Source organism: Xyrauchen texanus, chromosome 14, assembly GCF_025860055.1.
Source record: "Xyrauchen texanus isolate HMW12.3.18 chromosome 14, RBS_HiC_50CHRs, whole genome shotgun sequence".
Taxonomy (NCBI): Eukaryota; Metazoa; Chordata; class Actinopteri; order Cypriniformes; family Catostomidae; genus Xyrauchen; species Xyrauchen texanus.
The window spans coordinates 35,741,289-35,761,709 of record NC_068289.1 but is presented as its reverse complement, the minus strand read 5'-3'; the positions used below and the strand labels follow the sequence as shown (position 1 = coordinate 35,761,709).

General features: G+C 39.1%; 1 protein-coding gene and 1 long non-coding RNA gene across 9 annotated transcripts; both read right to left on the bottom strand.

Moving 5' to 3' along the window:
• Positions 1-105: 105 nt before the first annotated feature.
• Positions 106-10,417, bottom strand: LOC127654927 (ATP-dependent RNA helicase DDX18-like). Its single transcript, XM_052142490.1, has 14 exons — positions 10,292-10,417; positions 9,174-9,308; positions 8,529-8,747; positions 8,295-8,430; positions 8,090-8,190; positions 7,005-7,204; positions 6,810-6,924; positions 4,594-4,733; positions 4,314-4,475; positions 4,077-4,229; positions 2,236-2,349; positions 1,804-1,860; positions 1,485-1,662; positions 106-703 (listed from the first exon to the last, which is right to left on the bottom strand). Exons 1-14 carry the CDS (start codon positions 10,398-10,400, stop codon positions 558-560), a joined length of 1,965 nt encoding a protein of 654 aa, XP_051998450.1. The 5' UTR covers positions 10,401-10,417; the 3' UTR covers positions 106-557.
• A 1,657-nt stretch (positions 10,418-12,074) lies between these two features.
• Positions 12,075-19,368, bottom strand: LOC127654937 (uncharacterized). 8 transcript variants are annotated; one of them, XR_007971978.1, is made up of 10 exons: positions 19,313-19,368; positions 18,554-18,765; positions 18,300-18,371; positions 18,051-18,194; positions 17,085-17,355; positions 13,221-16,965; positions 13,057-13,106; positions 12,940-12,973; positions 12,515-12,852; positions 12,075-12,408 (listed from the first exon to the last, which is right to left on the bottom strand). It is a non-coding gene; the product is annotated as an uncharacterized LOC127654937 (long non-coding RNA). The 8 variants fall into 8 exon arrangements; XR_007971979.1 differs by having other exon boundaries at positions 19,178-19,323; XR_007971982.1 differs by lacking the exon at positions 19,313-19,368 and having other exon boundaries at positions 12,515-12,659; positions 12,788-12,852; positions 18,554-19,157.
• Between the last annotated feature and the right edge of the window lie 1,053 nt (positions 19,369-20,421).

The following is a 20,421-nucleotide window of genomic DNA, read 5'->3' as shown; positions in this document are numbered from 1 at the left end:
ATTAATTCTCCAGTGCCTAAATTGTCCAAAAATCTGAGAATTGTGAGCATGAAAACTCTACAACAGAGACATTGTAATAACATAACCCTAGTCAGAATGCCTCTATAGAGAGAATGAGAAGTTCAATTTATTTCCATAAATCAGTTCAACAGTTTGTTTGCAAACCCACTCAATTTTCATGACATTTCTCATGGCTGAAAATATCTTGGTATAAAATATCCTTCTGTTAATTTTATAAAACACAGTTAGCAATCAAGACTTAACATTTTACTGAGGTTAAAATCACAATCTCAGAGCAAATGCATAAATGGAAATAAATTCAATATCGTCAAACAGCTCGCTCATCCCTAGCTTTTACAAAAAAGTTGAAGTTTCCATATTTGAATATTAGTTGGACAAGTGACAAGAATTTCAGTATAAACTATTATATAGCAATATAATGGCCTTTGCAAACAGTTTTCTATAGACATGGAATGCAGACAACATTAGAGTTGTGTAGTCTGATTGTTATTCCACATAGATCTGAAGTGGTGCATCAAGAAAAATAGATCTTATTCTCAGCGTGAGAACTGTCTGCCATCTCCCTTCCCTTTGTTGACATGTTTGAAGATCTTGGCCTTGTAGACGTTCTTAGATTTCTGGTAGCCAAAGCCTCCACCGCCGCCTCTCTTTTGCATCTTCACCCCTTTACTGCTGTGAACATCTGAGAGAGAGCAAGTTAAGGAATACACACTACTGCCAGAGGACTCTAGAAACAATTATAATAAAAAAACAATATGAAGGCTTTGTATTGCCAATCCATCACAACAATTTAAGAATAATTTTTTTTTTAGTAGGATCAGGCATTATTACTTATATTTTAATGGGCTTTCTTTGGCCATAAAGAGTGATTAACAAGCATCGAGACAAATGTTTTAATGATGTCTTAATTTAAACATGAATAGCTAAAATTACATTGCAAAGCTTGATTCTTTAAATCGGTCGGTGTCAGTTACTCATTTCTGTGAATCAGTTGAAATGGTATGCGACAATAAACAAATTCAACACAATGATTTTAATAAATTAATCATTTAAAAATACATGCAGGTAAATCTTGCTGTTTGTTAATGTGTCCTATTGTTGCACTTGAAAATGATATGACTAATATTTTTCATAGTGATCTTGAATTATACATTGCACCTATTTGGTTACAAAGGCTGTTAGTTCGAATTAATGATGGTAAAAAACAATCACCCTTTTAAGCCATTTTGGAGCAAAAACATACCTCAGAAGTATATTAAATACTTTTAAAAAGCTGAAAAATAGAGTTATGTTTACATTTTTTATCCATATAATCCAGCCTTTACTAGTAATATGAAAAACTGTGCAACTTGAAATTCTCTTGCGTTTGGAAAATACATTGGAACAGGAGAACAATAAACTATTTAGTAACTTGTGCCACATGGAAGATGATTCACTGTAACAATACAGCACTGAAAGGATACTGAGGTCCACAAAGGGCGGCACTTTAAATCCGAAGGACATGGCCACCTTGGGGAGGTTGAGTGTCTCTACGTTATAGATCTGTTTGAGGGAATGAGAGTCGTAGGCCCTGACATAGGATTTGTAGGCCTCCTGAGCAGATTTGTGTAGGTAGTAGTTCTTCTCTATCAGCTTCTCCAACTGCAAGAGAGGAAAGTCAATCTCAATCCCCACCACAGCCATGACAACACACTGATCTTCTGTTCTGATGAGTCTAAGATCTACTGAATCTCAACTGGAGATTTAAATTGCACTGTAAGAACTGAGAACCTGAAGTCTCACCTGAGATTGAATATCAGATATTTTACTCCAGGAGAACTCAAACTCACTCAAGGGAACCTATATGAGGGAAGTGAAAGAGAATAAAAAGTCCTTTATTCAGAGACCATCTTTAAATTTGCACACATTCTAACACACTTAAAGAAATGTTCTGGGTCCAATATAATTTATGCTCTATGGACAGATTCTAAAATAATTCTCAGTTATTTATGCAATACAGTAAATGCACTTATGGAAGTAAATGAGGCAAGGAACTAGACCAAAACAAATGTTAAAATACACACAATTCTGAAAATATGTCCAGAATGTATTTCCTGGGTTATCAACACTGTCAGACATGAGTATCATTTGAGCTTAATTTGTTTAATGACTCTAGTATATTATTACTACACATGCACAGGCCAGTTTAAAATGGTAACAGTAATACTGTCATACTTTGGCCTGTTTGAGGAATCGCAAGAAGCCGAGCTCCTCTGGTCTCAGGATCAGGAGGGCGTGTCCTCTGCCGTTAATACCGCGAGCTGTTCGCCCAACACGGTGGATGTACTCCTAAAATATAATCAGAAAATCCATATATATATATATATATATATATATATATATATAAAAATTTAATTTCACACACGCACATTGCCCTGTAGGACTACGAGTATACAGGGATAAACATCTGAAACAAAACCAATGTGTAGGCCTCTGTAAACTTCATACAAAATCATAGAATGAACAGGTGTGATGTCATTTCGAACAAAATCTAGCCAAAACGAAGGTGTTTTTTCATTTGTTTCGGTGGTTTGTGACTTTCAGGAAAACTTTGTACCGGCTGCTAAACATCTTACTGCCACTGGTCCACAGCAACACATTTGTTAGCAACATGAATGCAGAACGTAAACATGTCAAATTACACATTACCTACTGCATATATATTACTGGAATAATCATCAAATGGCTAAAAAAAAAGAAGCTTTTTTTAATGATCACATGTGACTTCTACTCCTAGAATGAGGCATTGATAACTAATTTTAATGTCACATTAAAAAATAGTTCACCCAAAATTTACAATTCTCTTATCATTCCTCACCCTCATGCCATCCCAGATGTGTATGACTTACTTTCTGCTGCAGAACACAAAGATATTTTGAAAAGTATCTCAGATCTGTATGTCTATACAATGCAAGTGAATGGTGACCAGAACTTTGATGTTCTATAAAACACAAAGGCAGCATATATTTAATCCATATGACTCCAGTGGTTTAAATCATGTGTTCTGGTGCCCATCCCTAGAACAGACCAAAATGTAACTCCTTTTTCATTGTACATTTTGCCATTGCATTCTCTAGGCACGATCATTATTACAAGCTCTATTACACTTCCTAGTGCTTTATGCATGTGCAGAATGCTAGATGGTGCTATAGAAAGTGTAATCAAGATTGAAATCAAGACGACTGCAGATTTCAAGGTTTATGGTAAAAACTGGTTGTACATTTTGGTCTGTTCTCAACCAAAACCGACTAGATCGCTTTAGAAGATAATGGAATAAAACAACTGGAGTTTGATGGATTACTTATATGCTGCCAATCACTTGCATTGTGAGGACCTACAGAGCTGAGATTTTTCTAAAAATGTGTTATGCAGATGAAAGTCATACACATCTGGGATGGCATGAGGGTGAGTAAATAATGAGAGAATTTAATTTTTTGGTTTTTAAGGTTTTACATGTAGTCTTGTGTGTCCACATATTTAAATGCTCTTCTAAACTAGAGATCGACCAATATTGATTTTTAATAACCAGATTATTTTTGTCTTTTTGCACAATGGTAACCAGATAATCATTCATCAACAACAATTAAAACCATAATAGTATTCACCTATGAATATTAATATAAATAATATTATATAAAAACATTCTACACACACACACTTTCAAACAACTTTACATAAATATAAGTCAATTTTTACTTAGCAAATTTTTGGAGCCGATAATACAATAAAAGTTTTATTATAATACTGAATTATTATTATAATGATGATTATATTTGTTTTGTACAACAGTAATATAATTCTGTCCTATTTATTTTAACTTCACCTGGAGCATTTAGTTTGCCAAAACACTGAAAGGGCAGTGTGTATTTGACATTTTGCAATGTTGTTTACGTCAAATCGGTTATGAAAACAGTATATCGCGATCCAGCTGTTTCAAACTTCTTTTTGGCTTGAAGTGAAGAACTCTGCAGTAAATATACCGGGGTATTGACTTAGAAATGAATCAGCTGCAGTACCTTTGGATCATCAGGAGGGTCATACTGAACAATCCAGTCCACCTCTGGGATATCAAGACCTCTGGCAGCCACGTCAGTACAGAGGAGAATTCCAGAGTCTGCGTTACAGAACTGGAAAAACGTTGTGGTTCTCTTCGTCTGTTTCTGCTTCCCCTGAGAGATCATCAAAATAAAACATTCATCACAACACTGCACAAACGGCACCTCTCAGTCCATGCGTTTCAGCAGGTGACTCACGTGAATGGCCATGACAGGCAGATCAATGTAGTTAAGTAGCTCATAGTGATACTTCACAGACATGCAGGACGAAAAGAACACCATCAGCTTCTTCTTTCGGTTCTTCTTCAGAAACGTAAAGAGTAGCAGGAACCGCTTCTCAGATGGGCATACAACATAACCCTAAAATTTGCAAAACACCAAACATGTTTATCCTTAAAGTCAAAAATCACTTTACAAGACATGACCAGATCATTACTGTCTGGCTCTGAGAGAGGTGTGGGACAGGTGAGTGGTTTACCTGCTCAAGTCCTTCCACAGTGGCTGTGTCTTTGTTGTCATCCACCCCCACATACAGGGGCTCTTTCTTGAGGGATATTCGCGCAAGATCCTCCACTTTACGTGTCTGCGTTGCGGAAAACAACATGGTTTGCCTTTTTTCTGAAAATGAATATGGAGAAGATGAGATCAGTAAAATTGAGGGTTTAAAAAGGCAAAAATATTACGTTTATAATAAAAAAAAAAAACACATGTAAACTCAGCAAAAAAGAAATGTCCAATTTTCAGGACACTGTATTTAAAAGATAATTTGTTGTAAAGGGTTTAAACAAGGTTTTCCATGCTTGTTCAATGAACCATAAACAATTAATGAACATGGACCTGTGGAACGGACATTAAGACACTAACAGCTCACAGACGGTAGGCAAATAAGGTCACTGTTATAAAAACTTAGGACACTAAAGAGACCTTTCTACTGACTCTGAAAAACCCCAAAAGAAAGATGCCCAAGGTCCCTGCTCATTTGTGTGAACGTGCCTTAGGCATGCTGCATGGAGGCATGAGGACTGCAGATGTAGCCAGGGCAATTAATTGCAATGTCTGTACTGAGAGACACCCAACAGCACTACAGGGAGACATGAAGGACAGCTGATCATCCTCACAGTGTCAGACCACACGTATCAACACCTGCACAGGATCGGTACATCCGAATATCACACCGGCGGTACAGGATGGCGGCAACAACAACTGCCCGAGTTACACCAGGAACGTACAATCCCTCCATCAGTCCTCAGACTGTCCGCAATAGGCGGAGTCAGGCTGGACTGAGGGCTTGTAGGATTGTTGTAAGGCAGGTCCTTACCAGACATCACAGGCAAAAACGTCACCTATGGGCACAAACCCACCTTCGCTGGACCAGACAGGATTGGCAAAAAGTCCTCTTCGCTGACGAGTCGCGGTTTTGTCTCACCAGGGGTGATGGTCGGACTCGTGTTTATTGTCCAAGGAATGGGTGTTACACCGAGGCCTGTACTCTGTAGGAGTTTGTTGTGCATGACACCTTATTACTTTGAAGGTGGAGAGTCCGTCATGGTCTGGGGCGGTGTGTCACAGCATCATCAGACTGAGCTTGTTGTCATTGAAGGCGATCTCAATGCTGTGCGTTACAGGGAAAACATCCTCCTCCCTCATGTGGTACCATTCCTGCAGGTTCATCCTGACATGACCCTCCAGCATGACAATGCCACCAGCCATACTGCTCGTTCTGTGAGTGATTTCCTGCAAGACAGGAATGTCAGTGTTCTGCCATGGCCAGCGAAGAGCCCGGATCTCAATCCCATTGAGCGCGTCTGGGACCTGTTGGATCGGAGAGTGAGGGCTAGGGCCATTCTCCCCAGAAATTTGCAAGTGGCTTGGTGGAAAAGTGGGGTAACATCTCACAGCAAGAACTGGCAAATCTGATGCAGTCCATGAGGAGGAGGTGCACTGCAGTACTTAATGCAGCTGGTGGTCACACCAGATACTGACTATTACTTTATCTTTTGACCCCCATTTGTTCAGGGACACATTATTCAATTTCTATTAGTCTCATGTCAGTGAAACTTGTTCAGTTTATGTCTTAGTTGTTGAATCTTTATGTTCATACAAATATTTACACATGTTAAGTTTGATGAAAACAAAAGCAGTTGAAAGTGAGAGGACGTTTCTTTTTTTGATGAGTTTATTATTTGAGCTGTGAAATTGTTTAAAAATCAACATTAGTGTTTGTTGACATTACATCACCATGGAAACAAAGTTGTAAATTGGCTATAAATTTACACAAATTTATTTTATCACACTAAATCATGTTAAGCATATTCTTTACTTTTTGAGCCTATACTTTTATAATAGTAAGTATTTTAACATTTACAGATTGGCCTCGTTCAGTTCCATTGCAAGTGCCTCACTGGAACCCATATTTGAGCTTTTTTTTTTTTTTTTAAAGAAACGGAGGGGCAAGTCAAATATATTTTTGTGGTAATCAATATTATGCCAACTTGTCTTGAACCCAGTATTGAGATATTCACAATATAGCTTAATTTTATATTACCGGCAAAATCATCACAAATGTATTATGATGAATATACAAGCCCAACTGTCACTTCTAGAAAACTTTTTTTACTACTATTTTTACAATTCATGTCAATGTGGCATTAATGTTTAAGGCAGTGATAACAGAGTGATAAAACTGGTTCTTACTCGGCAGTAGTTTGATGATCTGCTTGAGCTCCTCCTCGAAGCCCACCTCTAGAATCCTGTCAGCCTCATCAATGATCAGACACTGAAGGTTTTTAAACATGAATCCGGGTGTGTTCTGGGGAACAGAAAGGTCAGTTAAGTCAAACATACTGCACAGACCCATGTGGCAAAACTGTTAAATGTGAGACGCTTTACCTGCAGGTGATCAAGAAGTCTGCCAGGTGTGGCAACGAGGATATTGACTCCATTAGCAAGTTTCTGTGCTTCGGCTGAGCGATTGCTGCCGCCCATGATGAGGCCGTAAGTGTGCACGTGATGAGTAATCAGCTCCTTCAGCACGCCATATGTTTGCATGGCCAACTCACGAGTAGGAGACAGAATGATCACTCCAGTTCCTGAGAGGCAGACAAAACAACATCACTGCTCTGAGGCTAAAGTAGGGCTGTCGCGATTATATTATAATCATCTAAATCCGATTATTTGAGCTAATCACGATAATTGTGCACTTAAAATTGCAATCACATTTTACTATTCAAAAGAGGAAATTAAGCGAATATAGAAATGCCATGGACTGTGCATTTTTGCAATGTTATTGGACTATTGAGCACTCAAAATGAACTCTGATTTCATAATTATGACAGCCTTGGGCCAAACCAATGCAGTATTTACAAAAGGATTTTGTTTTTGCAAAAGTGGCCAGCACTGCGGTTCAGCGAGTTATTAAGTAATCAAGTACTGGTTCAGTCTGTGATTCAGACAGATGAATGTGATTAGCTCATTGAGTACTGATGCTGACTACAACCCCTGGAGTCGTGAGTTCGAATCCAGGGTGTGCGGAGTGACTCCAGCCAGGTCTCCTAAGCATCTAAATTGGCCCGGTTGCTAGGGAGGGTAGAGTCACATGGGGTAATCTCCTCCTGGTCTCGATTAGTTGTTCTCTCTCTCAATGAGGTGCATGGTAAGTTGTGCGTGGATCACTGAGAGCAGCATGAGCCTCCACATGCTGAGTCTCCACGGTGTCATGCACAACGAGCCAGGTGATAAAATGAAGTGGAGGCAACTGAGACTTGTCCTTCACCACCCGTATTGAGGTGAGTAACCGTGCCACCACAAGGACCTACTAAGTAGTGTAAATTGGGCATTCCAAATTGGAAGAAAATAGGATAAAAATTATAATAAATAAAAAAACTGCACAAATGAAGCAATTCATACTTAAATCAGACAATAAATTGCACAGATTATTTCAAGAGTATGCAATTGTGTTCAGTGTGTGCACTCACCATTCCTGGGCATGAATTTGAGTTTGTAGATGAGCTCAATGGAGGGAATCAGGAAAGCCAGAGTTTTGCCACTTCCTGTTTTAGCTGCAGCCAACACATCTCTGTTGGACAAGTACAAACAAAAACCTCAAACATCAATACAATGAAAACACAAATAGGATGTTTATATCATAGTGAATGTAAACCTTGCTCTCAACAGACTCACCTCCCTTCCAGCAGAGGGCGTATGGTCTTGTGCTGGATCTCAGTCATGGTGTCAAAGCCCATTTCCTTCACTCCCTTCAGTGTATTCTCACTTACCACCTCTTCCAAAGATGCAAAAGACCTGTCCTCAAATGCACCTGACACCAGTAAGACAACATCAACACACTGGTGACAAATAAGATCACACATATACTCACAGAGGTTTTAGTAAAATTACAGATTGTGCAATGATTACCTGTCAGTCCAGATGGAAGTCCAACATCATCTTCCTCCTCCTCCTCCTCCTCCTCCTCCTCCTCCTCTGCTGATCCCTCTTTTTCTACATTTCCATTCTCTAGCAACTTCACAGCCTCTCCGCATTCCTTTTCCTCCTGTTTTTTGTGATTTTGTTGCTCCTCGTCTCCCTCTGATGTTGCTGTTTCATCTTCACCCAGCTTCTTGACCTTTTTCACACCTAAGAGAGCAGGTCCACATATGCAAAACTAATAAATATATCATTTGAAGTGGTCAATCAATTTGGGTTTTCAATTAAAAAGTGGATACTTCTATCTAGAGAGGCCAATATATGTATAATACAACTTCATAACAGCAAATAAGATGTACACAAAAATGGCCAAATTAAAATGGTGTATAACTATTATATTTAACAAAATATTTACTCAGGTACTAATAACATTTGAAAAGCAAATTAAATATTGACAAGGCTGTTGGGAGAATGACTACTTAGCAATAATATAAAAATTGGCAATATCTTTCAATTAATGGGAACTTTATTAAAAAAAAAAAAAAAAAAAGCACTATATAAAATTATTATATGTTCAATGAAACTAGCTTCTCATTTTACAACATCCACTGCAATATTCAGAGTATACACACTCACTGGATGTCGTGTCTCCAGTACCATCCAATTTTCTTTTCTTCATCTTCTTGATTTTCTGTGAGGTTTTGTTCTCTTCAGTGACTTTCTGAGCAGCATCACTGGTCACTTCAGACTCTTTCAGCACAAAATTCGGCTCTACTAGATCAAAAACACACTTATTAAAATGCCTATTTCACCTGAAAATGAAAATTCTCCCAGATGTGACATTGACATTCTTTGGTAGAACACAAAGATATTTAGAAGAATATTTTTAATTCTGTATTGCAAGTGAATGGTGACCAGACCTTTCAAGCTCCAAACATCACACAAAGGCAGCATAAAAGTAATCCATATGACTCCAGTGGTTAAATATATGTTTTCATATGCAATACAAAAAGTGTGGGTGAGAAACAGATACAAATTTAAATCCTTTTTTAATTACTATAAATCTACATCTCAAATTCTAAAAGTGAAAGTAAAGGTCTGGCCACCATTCGCTTGCATTGTGAGGACCTGCAGAGCGGAGATATTCGTCTAAAAATCTTTGTGTTCAGCAGAACATAGAAAGTCATACAAATCTGGGATGGCATGAAAGGGAGAAAAGATGAGTGAATTTTCGTTTTTGGGTCAACCTTTAACATTTCAATTTCATAATGAAAGAGCATCCTATACACACAACACGAGAAGTAAATCGATGCGTTGTTTTAAAGATTTGTTATATGGCAATTACTAAATAGTCCAGCTGCGTTTGATCATTTCGTTAAACCTCTTTTAGATCAGCAAGGAAACCAAGATTTGGACTCAAATAATATCAAACAGAAATATTATATCCGTATAAAATAAGGGCATAGCGTTTTTGTGTGTGTGTGTGTGTGTGTGTGTGTGTGTGTGTGTGTGTGTGTGTGTGTGTGTGTGTGTGTGTGTGTTACACATTTGAGATCTGAATTTGACCACTATTTATTAAGTCGCTCTTGTGATTATAAACACACCGACAGCATTAAGACTACTTTTTACGACCTTTTGTGCTGGATTAAACAATATAATGCAAGTCCAAACTAATATGCACTAATCCACATGCTGCTGGAATGACTTAATGTGTTACGTGTACATCACATACATTTAAGTAACTAATAAAGCACCTTCATCGTTGTCTTCTTGCCTCTGTTCTTTGAGCAATTTACGTTGTTTGTTTTTATCATTTCTTTTCTGTATTTTCTTGCGGAGAATCTTCATCTGCATGTCCGCCATGGCTGTAGAAAAACACGTGTGTGTACGTGCGTGCGTGCGTAGGGTCCTTCACTCAGCTGTCTTCCTCATACTATGCCTGACTGAATATCCTCAAGACCCTTTATTTTATTGACAAACGACTCAAGACCCATTTCTGTTTCAGTTTTGTGTTCTCTTTAACAACACACACACACACACACACACACACACACACACACACACACACACACATATATATATATATACAGCCGTGGCCAAAAGTATTGGCAGTGATATACATTTTGAGTTTAGCAAAGTTTTCTGCTTCAGTTGTTGTGGCGTTGATTCACGTTGTTTCTAGAATATTGTGTGAGTGATCAGATGCATTTTAAATCATTGCAAAAATCTTCATTGGCCAAAAAAATGAACTTCATCACAAAAACCCAAATTTCACTGTTTTTTTGGCCCTGGCACAAAATGACCAGCTAACATTGTCACTATTCGATCCGTACCGGAAACACGATTTGTACTGCGCATGTGCAAAAATGCGTCTGCATTCTTTCTGTCCATATTAAATCTTTTTTTTTATTTTTATTGAACTATAGCATATACAAACAGCATGGCAACAATCATATATCATTGCAATATAATAATGAAATCAGGTGCAAAATTGCATTACAGAAAAAAAAAAAAAGGCTAGGGTTTGTTTTTTTAAATCATAGCCTATTCTTCAATTATTTCAAAAGGTTTTTGTGCATATTTACTTTTCATCATTTGCAGGGCCTTTGTGTAAGAAAGAAATGCATTGTGAAATGCAGAAAACCTGGGTTTAACTTTCAAATATTTAGATTTGTGTATATAAAATTTTCCACAAATAAGAATGTCATTAACCAGAAAATCATCTTTGTATCTGTTCATAACAAGTCCAAAGACAATGTCCTTATGAGAGAAACCTGAAAGAAGAGGAACCTTTGGGAAAAGCCACTCATGATTGTCAAGCCATAAAGCCTCTACATACATACAATGAAAAAATAAATGATCAGTGGTTTCAACTTCATCACAACATTTTGAATTACTCTAATATTTTATATAAGAAAAAATCTATTTCTTATTTCAGAATTGGTTTGATAAAAATATTTTGTTTGTCAGTCAATTAATCAACATGGAAACATCAGTGACATCTTCAGCGTATCCGTCAGAAATATGCCAAAAAATGCATCTGTGATTACCCGTGGATCCATTAGGCCTGACCCATGAAAACGGACTAAGATTAGGATGCTTCACTCTCCAAATATCTTTAAGGGAATTTGTCCTGCAGAACTCCTGAATAATGTTATTAAAATGGTGATTAGAATAACTAGAAGGATATCTATCCAGCCAGTTGCCAAATTAAAATCACCTCCAATTAGTACAACATTTTTATAACATTTGGAGCCAAAGATTCTCTTGATATAAATACACTTTTTTGGTAAAATATTTCAAGGTTAATATGTGGCACAAATGAAATCGATAAAATAAAATAAATGGTAAAATATTTTACATTTGTTAGACCCCATTTGGGAAATACAGATGTATATATAAGTGTGTGTTTGTTTCTTTACATTTAATATTTCATTTTTTAAAGATATGTTCTACTTATCTGTTCTACTTATTTCAGCATACTTAAACAAATGTCTGCATTTAAGAAACACACAGGATAAAGTTATTTATTCAAGTATTTATTCATTCATAAAATAATTAATTCCTTCCATCCTTCATTTATTCCCTCCCTTCCTCCCTCATTCGTCTACTGCAATTGAGGAACATAGCATTGACCTTCATGCCTTGTTCATCAACACAGTATGACTTAAAAATGTTTCCATGTCCTCTTGAAAGTCATCCTTTGCATTTGAGAATTCAACCCCAGGACCTTCCTGAGGGCATTTTGTTGTTCATCACTGTTCATCTGCAGAAAAGCAGGCTCTCTCACATCCTCATTGAATAAGTCTCTGTGATTGTGTATCCATTACCATGCTGTATGAAGATTTCTCACAATGGTTGGCTGTTGCAACTGGTGAAGTAAAAATATTATATATATTTAATGGCCCATAAACTAATTAAACAATTTATCCAGCATGCATGCAACTGCTTGATGTATGACCACTAAAATCATTTACCTTATCAGTGTCCTCTTCAATCACAACTCTTCTGCTGGGCGACAGTTTTGTGGTGGTGGATTTTGACACCCTAAAGATAGGCTCAAGGGTTCCCTGAAGGAGTTGGGATGCTTCTTCTGTCCAGTATGCAAATCTCTATCCATGCCTTTGGAAAATATGTCTAGTATCACTTTGAATATGTCTAGTGTCACTAACACCTTTCTAGTATCACTTTGCCAACAGTGACTTAATACAACCAAGATACTGAAATGTTATCTGTAGAGTCTGTCATACCCTTCTAGGCAAAACCTCTCCATCAGCTGAATGCACCACCACTGGTGAATCAATGGCAGCTCATCCTAAAAACACACACACAAAATTAAAAATAAATAAATATGACATCTACCAGTAGTTTGATGGCATACATGTGTGAAAATACAGCTTACCTCTGTGAATGATAATTGACAAGACGTACAGGTGCTAAGAGCATATGTGAAATACAAAGAACACTGTAAGACTTTGATTTTATTATCTAATAGCTTTAACAAATAAAACATTCTTACCATCAGCATGTAGACACCACAGGAATCCCCTGTACACTGTTGAGGAAAAACTGGAAAAGGATAAGTGCATCCACAGTTAGTTTTAAAACAACTGCTACCTTGTTTAAACATGTACACATACATACTTAAATTAGCTTTACACAAATCCATAATTTAAAACATACCGCAAGGTCTCTTCCTGTTTTTTCAGTCCTGGATCAATGAAGGTTGCAACGTGTCTGGCATTCCAAAGAAAACACAAAATACATGTCTAATTAAATTATCAGTTCTGTAGTCTGAGAACGAGGCTCTTATGCGAACATGAAGCCTGAGGACGAGGCTCTTTAACGAACATGAAGCCTGAGGACGAGGCTCTTTAACGAACATGAAGCCTGAGAACGAGGCTCTTATACGAACATGAAGCCTGAGGACGAGGCTCTTATACGAACATGAAGCCTGAGAACGAGGCTCTTATATGAACATGAAGCCTGAGAACGAGGCTCTTATGAGCTCTTATGAGAACATGAAGCCTGAGAACGAGGCTTTTATGAGAACATGAAGCCTGAGAACGAGGCTCTTATGAGAACATGAAGCCTGAGGACGAGGCTCTTATGAGAACATGAAGCCTGAGGACGAGGCTCTTTAATGAACATGAAGCCTGAGAACGAGGCTCTTATGAGAACATGAAGCCTGAGGACGAGGCTCTTTAACGAACATGAAGCCTGAGAACGAGGCTCTTATGAGAACATGAAGCCTGAGAACGAGGCTCTTATGAGCTCTTATGAGAACATGAAGTCTGAGAACGAGGCTCTTATGAGAACATGAAGCCTGAGGACGAGGCTCTTATGAGAACATGAAGCCTGAGGACGAGGCTCTTTAATGAACATGAAGCCTGAGGACGAGGCTCTTATACGAACATGAAGCCTGAGAACGAGGCTCTTATGAGCTCTTATGAGAACATGAAGCCTGAGAACGAGGCTCTTATGAGAACATGAAGCCTGAGGACGAGGCTCTTATGAGAACATGAAGCCTGAGGACGAGGCTCTTATGAGAACATGAAGCCTGAGAACGAGGCTCTTATACGAACATGAAGCCTGAGAACGAGGCTCTTATGAGAACATGAAGCCTGAGGACGAGGCTCTTTAACGAACATGAAGCCTGAGGACGAGGCTCTTATGAGAACATGAAGCCTGAGGACGAGGCTCTTATACGAACATTAAGCCTGAGAACGAGGCTCTTATACGAACATGAAGCCTGAGAACGAGGCTCTTATTCGAACATGAAGCCTGAGAACAAGGCTCTTATACGAACATGAAGCCTGAGAACAAGGCTCTTATACGAACATGAAGCCTGAGGACGAGGCTCTTATGCGAACATGAAGCCTGAGGACGAGGCTCTTATACGAACATTAAGCCTGAGAACGAGGCTCTTATACGAACATGAAGCCTGAGAACGAGGCTCTTATTCGAACATGAAGCCTGAGAACGAGGCTCTTATACGAACATGAAGCCTGAGAACGAGGCTCTTATACGAACATGAAGCCTGAGGACGAGGCTCTTATGCGAACATGAAGCCTGAGGACGAGGCTCTTATACGAACATGAAGCCTGAGAACGAGGCTCTTATGCGAACATGAAGCCTGAGGACGAGGCTCTTATACGAACATGAAGCCTGAGAACGAGGCTCTTATACGAACATGAAGCCTGAGAACGAGGCTCTTATACGAACATGAAGCCTGAGAACGAGGCTCTTATACGAACATGAAGCCTGAGGACGAGGCTCTTTAACGAACATGAAGCCTGAGGACGAGGCTCTTATGCGAACATGAAGCCTGAGGACGAGGCTCTTATACGAACATGAAGCCTGAGGACGAGGCTCTTATGCGAACATGAAGCCTGAGGACGAGGCTCTTATACGAACATGAAGCCTGAGAACGAGGCTCTTATACGAACATGAAGCCTGAGAACGAGGCTCTTATACGAACATGAAGCCTGAGAACGAGGCTCTTATACGAACATGAAGCCTGAGAACGAGGCTCTTATACGAACATGAAGCCTGAGAACGAGGCTCTTATATGAACATGAAGCATGAGGATGAGGCTCTTATACGAACATGAAGCATGAGGATGAGGCTCTTATACGAACATGAAGCCTGAGAACGAGGCTCTTATATGAACATGAAGCATGAGGACGAGGCTCTTATACGAACATGAAGCATGAGGACGAGGCTCTTATACGAACATGAAGCCTGAGAACGAGGCTCTTATACGAACATGAAGCCTGAGAACGAGGCTCTTATACGAACATGAAGCCTGAGAACGAGGCTCTTATACGAACATGAAGCCTGAGAACGAGGCTCTTATACGAACATGAAGCCTGAGAACGAGGCTCTTATACGAACATGAAGCATGAGGATGAGGCTCTTATACGAACATGAAGCATGAGGATGAGGCTCTTATACGAACATGAAGCCTGAGAACGAGGCTCTTATACGAACATGAAGCATGAGGACGAGGCTCTTATACGAACATGAAGCATGAGGATGAGGCTCTTATACGAACATGAAGCATGAGGATGAGGCTCTTATACGAACATGAAGCATGAGGATGAGGCTCTTATACGAACATGAAGCATGAGGATGAGGCTCTTATACGAACATGAAGCATGAGGATGAGGCTCTTATACGAACATGAAGCATGAGGATGAGGCTCTTATACGAACATGAAGCCTGAGAACGAGGCTCTTATACAAACATGAAGCATGAGGACGAGGCTCTTATACGAACATGAAGCATGAGGATGAGGCTCTTATACGAACATGAAGCATGAGGATGAGGCTCTTATACGAACATGAAGCATGAGGATGAGGCTCTTATACGAACATGAAGCATGAGGATGAGGCTCTTATACGAACATGAAGCCTGAGAACGAGGCTCTTATACGAACATGAAGCCTGAGAACGAGGCTCTTATACGAACATGAAGCATGAGGACGAGGCTCCTTTTGGAAATTGTAACCAAATAACATGCCTGGAACAAGGCCAGTAAATTAATTATCTCTAGTCTCAACCTAAATATGGTTCTGTACATCTCATCACCAAAACCATCAAGGTGAAGAGAATCAAGAAAAAGTATCTCCCTCAAAGCTACCAACGTAACCTGCAATGGGTATATCCACGAAAATAGAACTCACTAACCCTACCTGTTGAATTTTTAAATATTACAGCTAGAAAGATTATAAAAAGAAACTCAATACAGAGCAGATAGTGATCATCTTAATCTGGCTGCCTGCTCCAAGCTGGAAATAGTATGACATTCTTGGACCACACATTTTCCTAACAGTACTGGGACAAAATAATATGCATGCACAAAAAACATATACTTCTGTGCCTGTTTCCAATAGAGTTCTTTCTATATTGATGAGTATATGATAGCAAAATAAATAAATATAAAAAAATAAACTTATAGGCAAACAATGCACTGGTTCCACTGGTGGACATTCTTTCCAGGTGGCAACAACATAGAGTGATCACTGTGAACAATGTGAAAATGTTTTCCCTTATGGAAAAACATTATAAGCTATTAAACATGCATGCATCAAAATTAGAACAATTCAGAACAATTACATCCCTGTGAAAACTGCCATGTGTAAAATGATGCATTATCTGGGAATTTTTTTTTTTTTTTATGCAGTAAACTAAGACACTAAACAAACACACATTAGATTCCATGCACCGGCTTAAACCCAGGCTCCAGAAGTCTTCTCATGTAAGGCAAAATTTACCTTGGTTTTGACATGAATAAGTAATGGTTATGATTTAAATATGCAAAGTGTCACTAAATAGACAGAATGCTTACCAGTTCATCTTGAATAGGGCCCAATTCAATGTTGAGCAACAGTGGTCCTGGAGAAACATCCTCTCAGTTGGTCCATCTGATCCAACAAATATGTGACAATTACTAACAACAGGAATTACAAAGAAATATAAAATTTTTATGAATCTAGCATTTAACTGTAAACTGTTTTATACAGAGTTTATCAAACACTCTTACTTTTCAATCTTTAGTATGTCCTCAGTCTTGACACACTGACACTCTGGCAAGTTGAACCTTTCACAATAGTGGCTAACCCTTTGGAAGAGATGCTGGCCACAGTATATGGTCCTTGGTGCTGACTTGTAAATGTGCCTCCTGTCTGTCGTTTCTTGGGGTCCCGTGAGAGCAAAACATCATCACCGGCCTGAACTGAATATACTCGGTCATACTTGTGATTTTGGAATTACTTTTGTTGCATGCTCTGTGCTCTCTCCATGTTGCGAAGAACCTACAAAAAAAGAACAGTACCCAAAAATTAAATCTCAATGAAAACAAATACAGAATTCTCTGGTCTCTTGATGGGATTTATTTTTGAAACCAACAGATCAATGGAGTCTGAGTCAGGCCAAGGTAGAACAATAAGGAACAAGATTTATTAATTACTATGTAACAAAGAGAGAGGGAGCATGGCTTCACATGAAAATTAAATTGCTTCTCTAACTAGAGAGGCTAAGCATAGGTTATCCCATCTCTGACAGGAGAGTCACCAGCCCCAGTTTATGTAGGTCACACTGAGACACCTCTGTCGTCAATTATTTTCCTGGTGATGCCATCTACTGAGGCAGAGAATGCTAAAGTGATACTGACACTATGAGCACACACACACACACAGATGTGCATGTCAATGGAAGAGGAGGAAGTAGGGACTGTATCTAGTGGAGTACTGATCACATAGGAAAATCAACATAGTTTGATTTTCAGCTTACTGAATATGCTGGTGTTGAGCTGTAGAGGGATAATCAGTTAAATTTGCAAGACTAGAGTAATTGTAGGCAACAACATATGTTGAGACTAGAGTAGGGGAAAAAACATAATTAAACCTTTACAAAATTTCACCTTGTTGACAAACTCCTTCCCTTGGTCTGTAATGATTTTCCTAACCATGCCGAACAAGAACAACTTTGTGGTTATTATTGCAGTCACCTCAGCTGCTGTCTTAGATTGCATGGGTTCTGCAATCACCCATGGTATACAGGTCTTTCGTAGGAAGGACATATTTGCTGGTGCATACTGTTTCTGGCTGTGGTCCAATCAAATCCAAACCAAGCACCTCCCAAGATTATATACCTGCATGGCACAAAATTAGCATCAGCCAAACGCTAGTAAAACAGTACATAAGCTTGAGACTAGCTTGTTAGTCTCATCAGTATGCTAAATCATTGTAAGCAGTACCTTAATGGAATGCAAAACTGGCACAACAGTCTTGATGGGGTCATTCAACTGGCAGTGGTGACAAGAACTGACCTAAAAAAATGTTTTGAATAAAATGTGTAAACAAAATTGCCAGTTGATACATGTTAGTGATGACAATAAATACAACATCTAAGGAGGTATCTAACAATCAGAGGTGGCAAAAATAGTCACATTCTTAAGTATAGATACTTGTAAAGAAAAAAAACTGGAAAAAGTAGAAGTAAAAGTACTACCTCTAAGTACATTACACATTCTTTCACATTCTGGATAATTGTAGCCAATAGTAGCCAGCAATAACCCTGTTTTGAGTGCTTCTGACACCACTGTGATTGCCAGTCCCAGGGTTATTGTGGCACTCCGTAAGAATAGACCTCTTCTCTTCCTCTGACAGGACAACTAGCCGCATGTACTGCCTACTGGGGGGCGATACAGAAGAGTCTCTCGTCTGTTTTAAGAACAAAAAAGAAAAAGTCGGATAAAGTTGAAGTTAAAAGTAAAAATAAAAAGATGATATTACTATCTGATATCTGACAGATTAAACTACATTATAGTCACTTGTATATTAATACCCAGATACGGGAGCTGAAAAAGTACAGTTAATGTAGCTTGCTATTTTAAACAAAATATCGAGACAGAGAGAGAGAGAGAGGATTTAGTATAGAAAGAGAGAGAGAGAGAGAGAGAGAGAGAGAGAGAGAGAGAGAGAGAGAGAGAGAGAGAGCGAGAGCGAGAACAACTAAGATGACCCTAGTTGTCCCAGACAGTCAGTTCTCTTTGTTCATTATACAATCTCTCGGTACTTAAGAGTTAACTTTGATGGTAAATTTCGTAGACGAAACTTCGTGATGGTATTTCACCTTCCGACGCTCAGTGGGATTGTCAGGAATTGCTCCTTTTAAGAGACATTCTTAAATTTGTACATAAAACACAAAACAATCCATATTTATATCTGTCACTCTCCATCACGTCTCTATAAATCGAGCAGTACAAACCGTGACAGTAAAGTCGTCCCTGTAGAGCAGACTGTCGTAAAAACGTTGGCGATGACAGGAAGTGACAGCAAACTTGAGTTTTCGCACATGCGCAGTACAAATCGTGAATCTGGTACGGATCGATAATTTCACTAATCATATCAACAGCACCTGGGAATGTGTGAACGAGTTCTAGTCCCTCTATGATTCTGATTGGATTATAAGAGCAGACTGATTGCTATAAAAGGAGGGAAGAAGTGCTTCCAATCATTGTGTTCTTATTAGCAATGGTTACCTCTAAAGAAATACGTGCAGCCATCATCGCGTTGCATCAAAATGGTCTCACATCCAAGGAAATTGCTGCAAAGAATATTGCACCTGAAAGAACCATTTACCGGATCATCAAGAACTTCAAGGAGAGAGGTTCAACTGCAGCGAAGAAGGCTTCAGGACGTCCCAGAGTGTCCAGCAGGCGCCAGGACCGTCTCCTCCTGAGGAGTCAGCTACAGGATCGTGTCACCACCAGTGCAGAGCTTGCTCAATATTGGCAGCAGGCTGGTGTGAGTGCATCTGCACGCACTGTGAGGCGAAGACTTTTGGACAATGACCTGGTGTCAAGAAGGGCAGAAAAGAAGCCACTTCTCTCCAAGAAAAACATCAAGGACAGACTGAAATTCTGCAGGAAGTACAAGGATTGGACCGCAGAAGACTGGTGCAAAGTTATTTTCTCTGGTGAAGCCCCCTTCCGACTGTTTGGGACATTTGGAAAATCGATAGTCCGGAGAAGAAAAGGTGAACACTACCATGAGTCCTGTGCTGTGCCAACAGTGAAGCATCCTGAGACCATCCATGTGTGGGGTTGTTTTTCATCCAAGGGAGTGGGCTCTCTCACAATTCTGCCCAAAAACACTGCCATGAATAAAGAATTGTATCAAAACGTCCTAATAGAGCAACTTCTCCCAACGATCCAGGAGCAATTTGGTGGTGATCCGTGCATTTTCCAGCATGATGGAGCACCATGTCACAAGGCAAGTGTGATAATGAAGTGGCTCGGAGATCATTACATTGAAATTTTGGATCTGTGGCCGGGCAACTCCCCGGATCTTAATCCCATAGAGAACCTGTGGTCA

Excerpts from the sequence above, each read along its gene's own strand:
- LOC127654927 (XM_052142490.1), bottom strand. The coding sequence starts at position 10,400 with ATGGCGGACATGCAGATGAAGATTCTCCGCAAGAAAATACAGAAAAGA. Across the intron at positions 8,191-8,294 it reads CGCCCTCTGCTGGAAGGGAG|AGATGTGTTGGCTGCAGCTA; the intron begins GTGAGTCTGTTG and ends CTTGTCCAACAG. Across the intron at positions 4,734-6,809 it reads GATCATCAAACTACTGCCGA|AAAAAAGGCAAACCATGTTG; the intron begins GTAAGAACCAGT and ends ATTCATTTTCAG.